We start from the raw sequence: 14,839 nt of genomic DNA, 5'->3' as shown, positions 1-14,839 counted from the left end.
CACACACACACACACACACACACACACACACACACACACACACACACACACACACACACACTTTCCAGCCTGTATTATGCAGTTCAGTTAGGTTTAAAAGTCATCTTCTGTGTATTTGGAGCCTGCCTCCACCTCTCAGTTCTGTATTGTTGGCTGTGCTCTGCTCTCAGCTGCCTGTGCTTGGTGACTTCAGCTTTCAAGTATGCAGTCCTTCGTGGCTCAGCCAGATGAGATCGGGTGGCCCTATTCATCTCAAGGTGCTGGCCCTCTTGTACAGCTTTAACTCTCTTCTTTGGCTGAGATTGGTTAAATGAGCTAGATCAAATGTGAAAAAAGGTTACAACCCTCCTGATTTGTTGTTGTTGTTTTTTTTTCTGGTGGTTTTTAGTTTGTCGTGCATTGCTAACTTTTGTGTTTTAGGTTAAATACTTCCGTGGCTGTTTTTTTGGACATCTGTGGGCATCTTACTTCACCTCAGCAGTGGGGAAAGAATTTAATCAGAAGTCAAAGCACTCGATTTACTGTTCGATCTATGTCACCGATGGTCATGAGCTTTGAGAAACGACTGAAAGAGCAAGATCACTGATACAACCTGCTGAAATATCCCTGTGATCCTAAACGGTGAGATGAGTCAGTTGAGCTGATTTAGCCTTCTCATAAGGATGCCCTGTGGGTGCTCCTTTTTTTAGAGGTGCACAATGCACCTCCAGCAGGGCGGAGGTTCGAAGTAGAGGGATTAAATCTCCCAGCTGCTCTTGAAGTGGCAGGGGATCCCACAGATCAAACCTGACGAAGGTGTTGCAGATAAGGCAGCCCGGGTGCCTCTTCTGTACCTGCTGTTATCATCCCACTATTAACGATATATTTCTATTATAGTGTGTAATAACTGATAAATTGATCATGAGCTTGTTTGGAGAATAGGTGGACTGGTGGAGTTCTGAAATGTCCACATTGGGGTTTTCTATAAAACAAGCTGCTAACTTGCATCTTGCATGTTTTCAAGTGCCTTATTCCATTTTCCATACAAATATAATCACTTCCTTCCTCTGTCTGTTAAAGCATGTCTTTCTTCTTTGTGCTTCTGAGTGATTATTCTTGAAGCTCATCCTCACTGCAGGCCCCGATTACCTAAATCATAATGTGATGGATTTTACATGTGCAGAATGAGCAGAAGGTCTTTGATGTTTCCTCGCATTGGAATGTGAGCGCTTCAGTATCTGTGCCATCCTCTTCTGAATAATGACTCGGCCATGTGTTTTCCTGACATCCGCCACACTTCTGATATATATATATATATTTTTTTTGTGTGTGTCCTGTAGAATGAAGAGAAGCGTAACCTCAGTTTGGGTGGCCATGTTGGGTTTGACAGCCTCCCTGAGCAGCTGGTCAGCAAATCGGTCACGCAGGGTTTTTGTTTCAACATCCTATGTGTAGGTGAGTATCGGACAGAGAATGTGTAACTACTGTACATTTCTCCAGAGTCCCTCTGGCCCTCGTGTTGATTTACTTTGCACTGAGTGAAATGTTTAGCTACAAAGATAAATAACAAACAGCAGCACTGTGTTGTATTTCTTGACATGAACGTAATACACTGGCTTACACTTCTGTTACAGCAATAGAAATCGATGTTTGAAAGCTGATGAAGTAGTCCCAAGTGATGCTAACGCACTCTCTCTTTCTCCATCTCCCTCTCTGCTTCCGACCGTTCACAGGGGAGACTGGTATCGGAAAGTCGACGTTAATGAACACGCTCTTTAACACCATGTTTGAGAACGAAGAGGCGAGCCATTACCAGAACGGCGTGTATCTGCGGCCTCGAACATACGACCTGCAAGAAACCAACGTCCGCCTCAAACTGACCATTGTTGACACGGTTGGCTTCGGCGATCAGATCAACAAAGAGGATAGGTGAGCTAAGTGCACATACATGCAGCCCAGAGTGCCTCACAAAGTATCCAGACCTGCTTGGTAACCAGCAACAAAAACGAACAATGATGATCACAAATATATCTCTGCATTATCCCATAAGCCAAAAGCAGAAGTAAAAAAAACGAATTGACTGTGATTTCCTTTGGTCTGTTGTAAAAGCAGATTTCCCTGTAAGTATTTCCCCAAAAATCGGCAAGCTCCAAAATGACATTGACACATTTTTAATGAAAAGATGCTTACGTAGGCAAACGATTGACCCAGACACACAAACCACTGTCAGTCCAGACTTCTGCATCTTTTATGGTGTCTCCGAAGGCTGAAATTGAAGGAAGTTGGAGAAATAAAGAGGAAATTGTTGATTTGTTTATTTTAACATTCAGCTGTGGAATGAAGTGTACTTGTTGTGGCCTAGCCAGGAAGCAGCACTCTCACGCTCTTTGATAGCAGCTTTCTCTGTAGACCGTTTAAACCAACATGGCGAAGGACAGAGCCTGCAGCGGAGTGTAACGGCACACTGAGAGAGCTTCAAAAGGTCACAGTTTGTGCATTCCTCAGAGAAGATTGAAGATGGATGTGAAGTGAGAGGACAGATGACTGTAAACATGTTGCAAGCTGAGGGAATGGAATACATTTTTTTCCTGTTCTACTTATGTGTCACTTTTGAGTTGTAAAACATCAGTGAAGTGGCACATCCGGAGTTGAACAGTGGACAAGATGATGTCATTTTCAGTTATTTGTCATGTTTAGAAAAGATGGAAGTAGTGTATGGTGATGGTTAACAGGGAAAAACTTGGAATTAATGGCTTTAGGTCAGAGAGTTTGTAGAAATCACATTCAAGCTCTTAGATTAAACGTAACAGGACTGTGTCACGATTTTCCATCTTTAGTGTTAAACTGCATCTTTCCAGAGCACACAAGGGAACTGCTTCCTATTAATTCTAAAAGAAACAAAACAGCTATGTCCTTGTAGCCCTGTTTTTTGGGCTTGTTTCTCAGAGTTCGTTGTTTTCTAAAGACAAAATGTCATCATTATCACTTTTACTTTTGCAGACGCATGTTAAACATGAGCATCTGGGTTGCATTTTGGTCACTCCGAGGCACTTTGAAGTCTATGTGACTGAATATGGATTCAGGAGGTGTTAAAGATGTTTGACACTGGTTGCAGTTGTTTTCAAGCCCTTCTACTATCCAGAGCAAGAAAAACATACAGTGTTTGAGTTGGTTGTGCAGTGTCCAAATATAACAGCATGAGATAAACGGAGGAATTCGTCTGGAGACATCTGTTCAATACAAACAAATTTACTGAACATCTCATATGTAGATGATCATAATTGTAGAGATATATAGCCAGAAAATGACAAGTGTTGATGTGAGAACCAGACTATGACTGTGTGACGTTATCTACTATGACTAATGAACCAACAGTTCGCTTAGTTTTTTATTTAAGCATGTGGCTTCCTTCTAATGGTTTTCTTCTCATCTTCCCAAATGAAACGAGTTAAAGCTGCAGACTCAAATAAACAAGTCTGGTGTGAATGTGATTCAAAACATCCCAATGAGGCTGGTCACCGGCTTTTGTGGTTAAAAGATTGAAAACAGCTTATAGAAACCAACTGTACTGGAGCAATAACCAACAGAAATGTGTTATTTTAATGCAATGTAAGTAACATTTTCTGACATTTAGCTGTATAGTCAAGTAGCTGTGAGCGAGTGGTGTAGCATTAAAGGCACTCCCCATCTCTCCTGTCCTTTCTCGCAAATGCTCGAGGAGAAAAGGCTGTAAAGACGACGATGTGTTACTTTGTGTTCGTGCCCTTCACTGATTTACTGGTGACACTTAAAGGCTCCGAAAGCGGTCACAGCTCTGTGATAGAGAGGACGCGTTGTTTTCTGCAGCCTCTTTGATTGGACCTTCCATAAGCTGAACACAAATTTCATGCAGCACTAAGCTGTGCAATTCTAAGCTGAGATCTTGGCATTGAATCAGATCACACAGTTACTGAAAACATATCTGTGCCTTTTCCTTTCCCTGTGAAAAGTCCCCTTTCCCTTTTCATATTCATTACCAGCGCATGAATAAGAAGACAAATATTTAGCTTTGACCCACAGACATAAATCCTAACGGTTTCTCTCTTCTCCCTTCCTCTCTCCACAGTTACAAACCCATTGTTGACTACATTGACACTCAGTTTGAAAACTATCTCCAGGAAGAGCTGAAGATCAAACGCTCGCTGTTTAACTACCACGACACCAGGATCCACATCTGCCTTTATTTCATTGCCCCGACAGGACACTCCCTCAAGTCCCTGGACCTCGTTACTATGAAAAAACTGGACAGCAAGGTACGCACATGTGACACACAAGCATGCATCTATATTTTCCCTCTGGAAAAATGCAAGTGTGTTTGAATAATATTAGTCTGAAGTCAGACTTCCCTTTCCGTGTGACTGGTTTGAATTTCACTGAAACGAGGGCATCCCTGATCTTCCTACCAGGGTGTGGACTCTGTGTCCCAAAAGAGAAGAGTAAAGTTGAAACAAAAATGTTCCAGTGACTATGCAAGTTTCCATTTCATCTTTTAGGATTTCAAGAAGAGTTCACATGGCAGTGTTTAGGCTGAACTTATTTGGCTATTTCTGTGGAAAAGGATTAATGGTTTGAACTGTAATAGTTGTGATTTGGGGAAAGAGAACCTCTCCATGACTAGTTTTACACCTAAAAAGCCAGCATAGTGAAAAAATTTGATTTGGTGTTTTAAGGGAGAGGTTCTTATTTATAAAAATATATTTATGTCAGTTTAAACTACTCTGCTTCCAATACATCAGCATCACAACCCTCTAATTCACTCTGAGATTGAGTTTGGTATATGTTTGCAGGTCAGCACACAGTCAATAGTCAGATTCAGGAACACATTGATTTGTGGCTTTTTCATTGTTGTTGTGAGTATTACTGCACAGATTATTGCTCCATGGATCTATGATTTGCTGTATGTGATGAGTGTATCTCACTGGAGATGCAGTCGTTGGGATTGCCTTCATTAAATAACAAATGGAAAAAAAATCTCATCAAAACAGCACTTGGGGCAAAGAAGGGGAAAGGGGCGGAGTCACTGTGGTGTACATAGTTAGACAAGCCAGATAAGTCAGTTTGGAGCCATTAAGTTGGAGCCATTTGTATTTATTATTTTATTATTTATATTTTCATTGTATTAAGTGGGCATTGCCTGTTTATTATCTGTTTATTTTGTCATTTTATTCCTGTTTTCACAGTTTAATAAAAGAAATTATTAAAAGCCAGGGAGGTGAGCTGTAAGACATTATGAAGCCGACAAAACCCTGAGGAGAGTGAATGACGGTGAAAGAGGAGATTTGTATTTTCAGCTCTGCAGGAGCTCGTTTAACTTTAAAGCTGTGAGGCAGTAAACTCACACAGGAGTTGTCACATTTCACTTATAAAGCTTTATGTGGAAGCCATAAGCCAATTTTTGTGAATTTGTATGAGATTATACCAAAACAATACACTGTAAGGTTCAGCAATCAAATTGTATTCGATCATTCAGATTGATCTGCAGTGGTTGCGATTAGTTTTTCAGTCTATTTAACTCCTAATAGCACTGCTGTAGAGCTGATGAAGTGGTAGCTTTGTCTCTGTTTGTTTCTGTTGGTGCAGTAATAATAAATCCAGAATAAAGCAGATGGTCAGCTTGTGACCAACCCTGCTGGCTTTCCCCTGCCAACAATCAAGCCATCTCTGCCAGAAGTCTCTCGATACTCTTCATAATAAAAACTAGATACCTCAGCCAAATGCCGCTCTACAGGGACACTTAATAGTTTTATGGCATCAGAAAAAGTGTATAAATAATTTATGCAACGGCTCTTAACTCAGTCCTCAGCTTTCAGGAACAAATTTGATTCAGTATATTAAACCCTTTCTTAAAAACCCAAGGGTTTATTCTTTTCTTTTCAAAGTACTTTTTTAATACAAAATGAAACCAGTGCTTCTGGTATTTTTACTAAAACTGTCCTTTAGGGATACAGGAGTTCTAACCTAACCTGTGAAGGAACCTATACGAACTTTAGAAAAGGACAGAAATCCAAATTTAGGACTCTCCTTGCTGTGAAACGATGGCGCTGACCACCAAGCCCGTGTGCTGTCTTGATGTGCCAACAGAACGATCAAAACCTGGCATGCTATGTTTGCCAACTGTTTCCTTATACCACCCAAATGAGCACTGTGAACACAGCCAAGCCATGGCCTCTGCTTTGACTCATCCAACTTACCTGAGCTAAATATACTGTAGCAGAGCAGCTACCACAGCCTAAACTTTATGTAGATCCATATGATTAACATTTTTTTTCTTTTGATGTAACAATCAGAGACATTTTATATATACACCTTTTAAGCATTTTTTTGCACACATTCACAAAGTGTTTCCGGATTAAACCGGAAGAAATGTAGGCTTTATTTTTTATCCTTAAAGATTTACACAATTCAGAACCCACCAGTGAGGCTGCGGGTGTTCACGATGAGTACCAGTCTGATCTCAGTGGATCTGTCCCAGCAATTTTTCCACAATGTGCAGTGTGTTTGCTGTTGTATCTGAAAACAAGCCAGTGTTGAGTAACTGCAATGTAGAAGTGACACTGCTGTGTTTTACAGGGCAGATGGACTTTGTGTGTGCAGGGTTCTCTTTCTAGATAGATTTGGAGGCAACATTTAAGACCCTTGCAAACCAAACAATATTCAACCTTTGCACATTTATGAGATTTCTGTCTTGTTTCATGTTTATGGGCTCTGGATATCTGGAGGGTGACCACAGAAAGTGCCTACTGTTTTGCATAAACCAAGACAATAAACCAATTAGCTTTAACAAAGTTATTTTATGTTTTTGCATTCAGTTTTTTATACCAGTTAGTTTTCAACAGATTACAGACGGGTTTAAGAATGAGATTTTAGGCTGTAAACACGCAGAACCAAGAAAATTGCTTTTTAAAAAAACAAAACAAAAAACATCCCAGTAGCTGGAAATCGTTGTTTTTTCATGGCTCGATAAATCAGGGCTGTGTTTTTAATATCAAATTTAATGCAGAGACATACAGTGGGGCAAAAAAGTATTTAGTCAGCCACCGATTGCGCAAGTTCCCCCACTTAAAATAATGACAGAGGTCAGTAATTTGCACCAGAGGTACACTTCAACTGTGAGAGACAGAATGTGAAAAAAAAATCCATGAATCCCATGGTAGGATTTGTAAAGAATTTATTGGTAAATTAGGGTGGAAAATAAGTATTTGGTCACCTCAAACAAGGAAAATCTCTGGCTCTCACAGACCTGTAACGTCTTCTGTAAGAAGCTTTTCTGTCCCCCACTCGTTACCTGTATGAATGGCACCTGTTTGAACTCATCATCTGTATAAAAGACACCTGTCCACAGCCTCAAACAGTCAGACTCCAAACGCCGCCATGGCCAAGACCAAAGAGCTTTCGAAGGACACCAGGAAAAGTATTGTAGACCTGCACCAGACTGAGAAGAGTGAATCTACAATAGGCAAGCAGCTTGGTGTGAAAAAATCAACTGTGGGAGCAATCATCAGAAAATGGAAGACATACAAGACCACTGATAATCTCCCTCGATCTGGGGCTCCACGCAAGATCTCATCCCGTGGGGTCAAAATGATCATGAGAACGGTGAGCAAAGATCCCAGAACCACACGGGGGGACCTGGTGAATGACCTGCAGAGAGCTGGGACCAAAGTAACAAAGGTCACCATCAGTAACACACTACAACGGCAGGGAATCAAATCCCGCAGTGCCAGACGTGTTCTGCTGCTGAAGCCAGTGCATGTCCAGGCCCGTCTGAAGTTTGCCAGAGAGCACATGGATGATACAGCAGAGGATTGGGAGAATGTCATGTGGTCAGATGAAACCAAAGTAGAACTTTTTGGTATAAACTCAACTCGTCGTGTTTGGAGGAAGAAGAATACTGAGTTGCATCCCAAGAACACCATACCTACTGTGAAGCATGGGGGTGGAAACATCATGCTATGGGGCTGTTTTTCTGCCAAGGGGACAGGACGACTGATCCGTGTTAAGGACAGAATGAATGGGGCCATGTATCGTGAGATTTTGAGCCAAAACCTCCTTCCATCAGTGAGAACTTTGAAGATGAAACGATGCTGGGTCTTCCAACATGACTATGATCCATAACACACCGCCCGGGCAACAAAGGAGTGGCTCTGTAAGAAGCATTTGAAAGTCCTGGAGTGGCCTAGCCAGTCTCCAGACCTCAACCCCATAGAAAATCTGTGGCGGGAGTTGAAAGTCGGTGTTGCTCGGCGACAGCCCCAAAACATCACTGCTCTCGAGAAGATCTGCATGGAGGAATGGGCCAAAATACCAGCTACTGTGTGTGCAAACCTGGTAAAGACCTATAGTAAACGTTTGACCTCTGTTATTGCCAACAAAGGTTATGTTACAAAGTATTGAGTTGTATTTTTGTTATTGACCAAATACTTATTTTCCACCCTGATTTACGAATAAATTCTTTACAAATCCTACCATGTGGATTCATGGATTTTTTTTTCACATTCTGTCTCTCACAGTTGAAGTGTACCTCTGGTGCAAATTACTGACCTCTGTCATCATTTTAAGTGGGGGAACTTGCACAATCGGTGGCTGACTAAATACTTTTTTGCCCCACTGTATCCTTGTCAGAGAAAGCATCATTACATTGTGTGTAAATCTTAAGTTGTATCTGGAAATGAAACAGATAAATGAACAGATCTGTCCCCTCTGACAGAAAAACCAGGGAAAGAGACCAGAAACAGCTTTTCCCTCAGTCTGTGTATTTTTTTTCTGTCTAACCCAGACAATGGTGTTTTTCTTGTTAACGAATCAGCCCTCCCCACACAAGGCCCGTAAAGTAAAATGTGGTTTTTAGTAAATGAAGGCAGGAAGAGAGATAGGAGTTTGAAAGGAGTGTCGTTTGTTTTAAATGAAGGTTTTAACTCCTTTTGTTAACGGATGGGAAACATTTCTACTTAACTTTATAAATTAAAGAATGTAAAAGAGTGAGTTTATTGAGGTTATTCGGCGAAAGGATTCATGCCTCCTGCTTAACTTTAAGAATACCTTTTTAATTTGTGATGTAATCCACTGTCACATGGCTGGGTTAGGTTCCATTTTGCTGTTTTTGGTTATACCGTTTTTCCTGTTTGTGGCAGATGAGATGTTTTCCAAAGTAAAAATAGAGGGAGAGGCTTGAAGCAGCATTACTGAAAGGACACATTACATGCTGGGGTTCTAAAGTAATAAGGAGTCTGCTTCCTGACTCCTGTAGTACCGTTTTTCCACATGAGCTTTGAACAGTGTTGGCACAATCAGGTCAGGGCATTGTCCGCTCCTTACATATAGCACACAGTGGTACTGAAAGTACTCGGTTTGGTTCAAGAGAAGCTGCTGCCTGAGTAGACTGTGCATGGGACAGGACACGTCATGCTGCCCACTTACCATGAGTCCTCCAGACCATGCCTACGCTGTTCTCACATCAGTGCTGTGTGACGTTATCCACAGTCAGTGGCAGCTTGCAGGTTTGAGATCTTTTAAACCCTTATCTAAGTCTGTGAGACATTTGTTGTGTTCCTGCTTTTATTGCCATCAGGTATTATTTAGGCTTCCAAGGCGTGCTTGAAAACATCTTGCTAAACATCTAATTTTATATTTGTAGATTTATTGCGACTTTCCCAGAATCTTCTTATCCAGCAGCGTCCATAAATCAGATAAAAAAAAAAAATCAGGAAATACTCCAGAGCGTCCCCAAGAGTCATCATGTGTTTATTTTTTCAAGAAAAAATAAACACATGATGATTCAAACTAATCTATTACGAGCGGCATGCAATAAGTAATTTATCATAGCAGTGTTATATCTATAAATAAATCCAGCCTTTAAAAAAGGTGAGTAATTGACTCCACAGCAGTGTTGTACACCAATTTCTTGTTCACCAAAGCCCAGAAATTACAGGAACTTCATTATGAAAACTGAGTTAAGCAGCTCATTATCCACATAATTATGTAACACAAACAATAATAATGGGATCCATTCATATTAGGTGTTTTTATATTGTTCTGTAAGCGTTTTCATTATTAAGGCTCAGACTGTATCAGCGTGGTCTCACCTGCACACTCAGAGATATTTCCCTGTATAACATTAAATGACAAAGTGCCAAAAATATTGGGCTGTTTTTTCAGGGATTATCTTTCCTGTGAACTGCTTTAATGTGGTCACAGCTGGCGCTCCTGGTCCCTCAGAACAAACATTAACTGTTTGGGAATGATCTTTGGTCAGCTGGGAAAACTCAGTTGTGGGAAGCGAGCAAATATAACACCGAGATTAGTTAAATTAGTTTGTTATATTAGGGTTAAAACCTGATACTGGCCACCCCGCTGCAAATTAATGAGCCAACAAAGTATGATGAGATTCAAATTTGATTTTTAACAAGCTCTGACTCATACTCTAAGGCACGCTGTGGAATTGCTGTGTGGATCTGTGGGAGTCCTGCCATCTTCCCAGTTGGTGATCTGGGAAATGCAGCCGTACAGAGGAATGCAGACAAACTGTGCGTTTATTTCTTCACATCTGCTGCTGATTGTAGATGGAGCCGAGTTTGTTTTCATAATCACTGTTTGTTTTATTTATCAGTCGGGGTTCTGATTGGGCTTATTTGCTATTCAGTTAACTGTGCATGGTCTTATAGATGCGCTACACAGCTGTTTAAAACCTCAACATATTTAATGTAGCTTAAATTTTTTTTTTAAGCAGTGTTTGCTCATGATGGTTAGATGGCAATTGCTGTAATCTGTCATAATCTGAAAACATTCGAGTGTTTCCTGTGCATCCTTTTGTTTTGTCATGTCAACGTTTAAACCAGGCTAAACCAAATGCTTCCATAATGTAACACAAAACGTCTTTGCATTATCATTTTTGGAAGACTCCACCACATTAGCAACAACAGTGCAGTGCACCTCATATTTAATAACTATCTCACTTTTTTTTTTTGTCATTATTTCTGCAGGTCAACATAATTCCCATCATTGCCAAAGCGGACACAATCTCCAAGAGCGAGCTTCATAAATTCAAAATAAAGATAATGAGCGAGCTGGTGAGCAACGGCGTCCAGATATATCAGTTCCCAACAGATGACGAAACTGTCAGTGAGATCAATGCCTCCATGAATGTAAGTAATATTTTTGGCACAAAAACACTTAAAAAGTCAAAACATTCTTTGTTTTAATGACGGTAACATATGCTTTGACTAAAACACCATAAATAAAGAGTCAGTGTTTCAATGCAGATGAATTACAGTCTCACAATTTTGACTGTATGCTTTGTAAAATATTTATAATATTTGCGAACACTAGCTAACCGTGGGTATGTAGCTATATACAAGGATCATATGTCGTTGTACCAACTGATTGCACTGATTGGCACTTTTCTATTCTTCTTTTTAGTTCGTAACAAGAACTAAAAAGAAGTTCTGCACTAGTCTGCCTATGCAAGCATAACCATAACAGGCACTCTGAGTGCACAAACCTGTGCCATGGGAGCTCACTCTCTGGGCCTTATTTACTTTTAATTATTTTGTATATAAACTTAATGGAGGAGTAGGTAATTGAATTATAAATAACTGGGTATGAATAACTTTTGCGTATTATTATATAATATTTTACTGAAGTATACTTCTATATAACCAGTCAGCTCATTTTCTTTCTCTTCATAAAGCTTTCTTTAAAGATATAAGGTGAGAGGTCAAATGTTACATGATATTTGGATGCAAACTATTATGTGATATTTGGAATCCCCATATACACATGGGGATTCCATGTGTATATTCTCCTGTAAATCCAATAAACTTCATTTCACTTCTCAACTATCACTGTGTGTCTCCTATATGATATATTTAACTGACAATTTTTTTTATTGTAACAACCAACGATTTATACAGGAAAATAAAGACTATTAACAAGGTTGCCCAAACTTTTGCATCCCACTGTATCAGTATCACTTGTCAATACAGACAAAGACAGTACATTTTAAGCGTAGTTTAAAAGATAAAAAGCATTTTATGAAAGTTTGACCTTACTTGACCTTGAAGAAGAGGCCCAAAGTGACGTGATATTTAGATTCACCATATATCATTACCTATACAAAATAATACAAACAGTAGCAGTAAGAAACATAATTTTAAATGGCTCTGTCTAGCATTATTATCACTTTGACCTTCACAACTCCACTCTACAGTCCTACAAAGTTTGATCAGAATTCATGCAAGACTTTTATATGCAAGTGTGTTTGCAGACAGAATGACAAAATTGAATGCACACACACGCAAGCGCTACCAAAAATGTAACCTCCTTGGTTTAGGTAAAAAATTTAAAAAGTGCATAAACTTTATGATATTACTCCAACTTAAGTTTCATCTTACAAGTAGGATTATAATTAAACGTATGCTACAGACCTTTGCTGAAGCATCAGGCACAAGTGCATTTTCATGATAATATCTGTCTATTTTTAGATCAGAATTTATTATGCCTCTCATGTATAATCATAATGTTTAAACACACACCCACGCATGTACAAAAATGGTGAACAAGACAGCATTTGGTTCTCCGAGGCACTGTCCTTGTACAGTATCCCAGTCTATTCATAGTTGGTTACATCAGCACCCACACTCGCCAGCTTGCTGGTTCCTCTGAGCTGTAACCAGCCAGCTGGTTTCAACTCGCCATCTAATTTTTGAGGTAGCGTGTCAGGCATGTTTCCCCTGCGATGCCTCCTCACTGTTGGTCTTAATGAAGCATAGTAGCTCCGAGAGCAATAATAAAGCGTGTGTGTTTAATCACTTCAACTAAATAGGTCTCCCATCTGAGCCGCAGTTGGGAGACCCATTTTGTTTTAAAACGTGAAACCGATCACTGGTGCAGCTCATATGTAAACATGGTTACGCTTTGCACTGGTGTGGTTTGGTTGTGATGGATAAGAGAGCAGACAAACACAGTGAAACAGCTTATCCGTCCTGTTCGTTTTAGTACAGTTTACACCACAGCCTACTGAAAATTGACTTGTTCTGTGAAGAATAAAAAAAATCTCCTTAGGGCAGTGTACCCTGGTCCCCTGCTTATTGCACCAGTAAGAACTTTTTTTTGTAAAAACCTTTTCGACACTAACCTGTTTTTCTGTGCAGGCCCATCTGCCATTTGCTGTAGTCGGGAGTGTGGAAGAAGTCAAAGTGGGGAACAAAGCAGTGAGGGCCAGACAGTACCCCTGGGGTGTCGTTCAAGGTGAGAGATGCTGACAAGAAATTTAACCACAATATGTTGTGTTTGTATTTTACAATCAAATAGCTGGTTTATTAACCCTTTATTGATCATGGGCCCACCGGCGGGCTCATTTTACAGGTAAATTTGAAGGGCCGGTCAATAAAGGGTTAAAGGATCATTTCTTGTTTGATTAATTTTTCAGGACTACTACAAAAAGAGTGTTTTTTTTTCTTGTAAAATACCACATATTATATATCCTCAGTTAGAGAAAATGGTTATACTCCATAAAGTACTAGTCACAACCGGCAATGTTTTTTTTTACGGTCCATTGTCCAGTGTTGGTGAGCCTGTGCAGATTAATATCTGACAGGAGTGGCACCCTGTGTGCTCTTCTGCTGCTGTAGTCCATCTGCTTCAAGGTTTCAGGGTGTTCAGAGATGCTCTTCTGCATACCTTGGTTGTAGTGAATGATTATTAGTTTTGCCTTGCTATCAGTTCAAAGAAGTCTGGTCACTCCCCTCTGACTTCGGACATCAGCAAGGTCTTTTCTTCTAGAGCACTGCTAGTCATCAGATATTTCCTCTTTTTTGAACCATCAGTAGTTTCTGAATTACTCAGCACAACCACTCTGGCACCGAAAACCATGCCACATTCAAAGTTGCCTAAGTGACCTTTCTTCCCCTTTCTAATGCATCTTGACCTTGTCTCTTTACTTAAAAGTACTAAGTTGTAAAAGTTGTAATTGGCTAATTAGGCATTTGCATTATTGAGCGTTTGAATAGGCGTACCTAATGTGTGACAGGTGACTGTTTGGGATATTGGCACAAATGCTGAACTGTTGTACAGTTGCTGTTACGCCGTTTTATAAGTTTGCTTGATTTTCTTGTTTTCGCTGTGCTGTGAATGTGGCTGAAATCGGTCATGTGGGATTTTTATCTTTTGTTTATTTTTATATATCTGAGGAAGTAGGTGACTCAGTGTCCTTGTGCCTGTGTTTGGGTGTTCATGTGGATGTTTTGCAATATTAAAAGTCATACCAGGCAGTAACTCTGTATTTGAGAAAGTAGAATGAGAAAAACAATAAAGCCAGTGGAAAGAAAAGTAACCTGCAGGAATGACTGAATTCTTATGTACAGTAAAAAATAATATAGGACTGACAAAGCTCTGAATCATATGATTCATTTTTAATAAAAATAAAAATAAAAACTAGTAGCTGGACTCACTTTTTTTTTGTTGTTCTTGTTTTTGTATTTGTTTTTTGTTTGTTAAGGACGTTTTACTCAGTTAAGTATCCTTGGTGAAGGATGTTTCCTGCACGTGGCAGAGTGGCGAGTGCATCCCATAGTTTTCCTGTTTATTTTTACCCGTTAATGCAGAATGCCCTCCACAGCTGACAGTGTCACTTTATGCGGAGTGACATTAAAATGAAGTATGGAGATCGTTTTGACAGTTACTCTGTGCGCACGCAGACAGTTTATCGTTAACGATGTCTCGTCTTTAGCTTCATACATTGTGTTTGTAGGCGTGCAGAGCCTGGATGTATGCCTGGATATTGGCATGAATGCGTTGCCCGTGGAGACGTCGGGTTTCTTGGGAG

General features: G+C 40.0%; 1 protein-coding gene across 2 annotated transcripts in view; it reads left to right on the top strand.

Annotated features, from left to right (window-relative positions):
• Nucleotides 1–14,839, top strand: part of septin8a (septin 8a) — a 37,204-nt gene that overhangs the window by 7,662 nt on the left and 14,703 nt on the right. For both annotated transcript variants that reach the window (XM_005727762.2, XM_005727761.2), the window contains exons 2-6: nt 1,320–1,434; nt 1,713–1,908; nt 4,085–4,271; nt 10,998–11,159; nt 13,167–13,263. In XM_005727762.2, coding sequence (XP_005727819.2) covers nt 1,320–1,434; nt 1,713–1,908; nt 4,085–4,271; nt 10,998–11,159; nt 13,167–13,263 — 757 coding nt within the window. The remainder of the gene's footprint in view (nt 1–1,319; nt 1,435–1,712; nt 1,909–4,084; nt 4,272–10,997; nt 11,160–13,166; nt 13,264–14,839) is intronic.

The sequence above is a fragment of the Pundamilia nyererei genome, unplaced genomic scaffold, assembly GCF_000239375.1.
Source record: "Pundamilia nyererei isolate P.nyererei 1_Seehausen unplaced genomic scaffold, PunNye1.0 scaffold00026, whole genome shotgun sequence".
NCBI classification, from domain to species: Eukaryota; Metazoa; Chordata; class Actinopteri; order Cichliformes; family Cichlidae; genus Pundamilia; species Pundamilia nyererei.
This window is presented reverse-complemented; position numbering and strand designations above follow the sequence as displayed.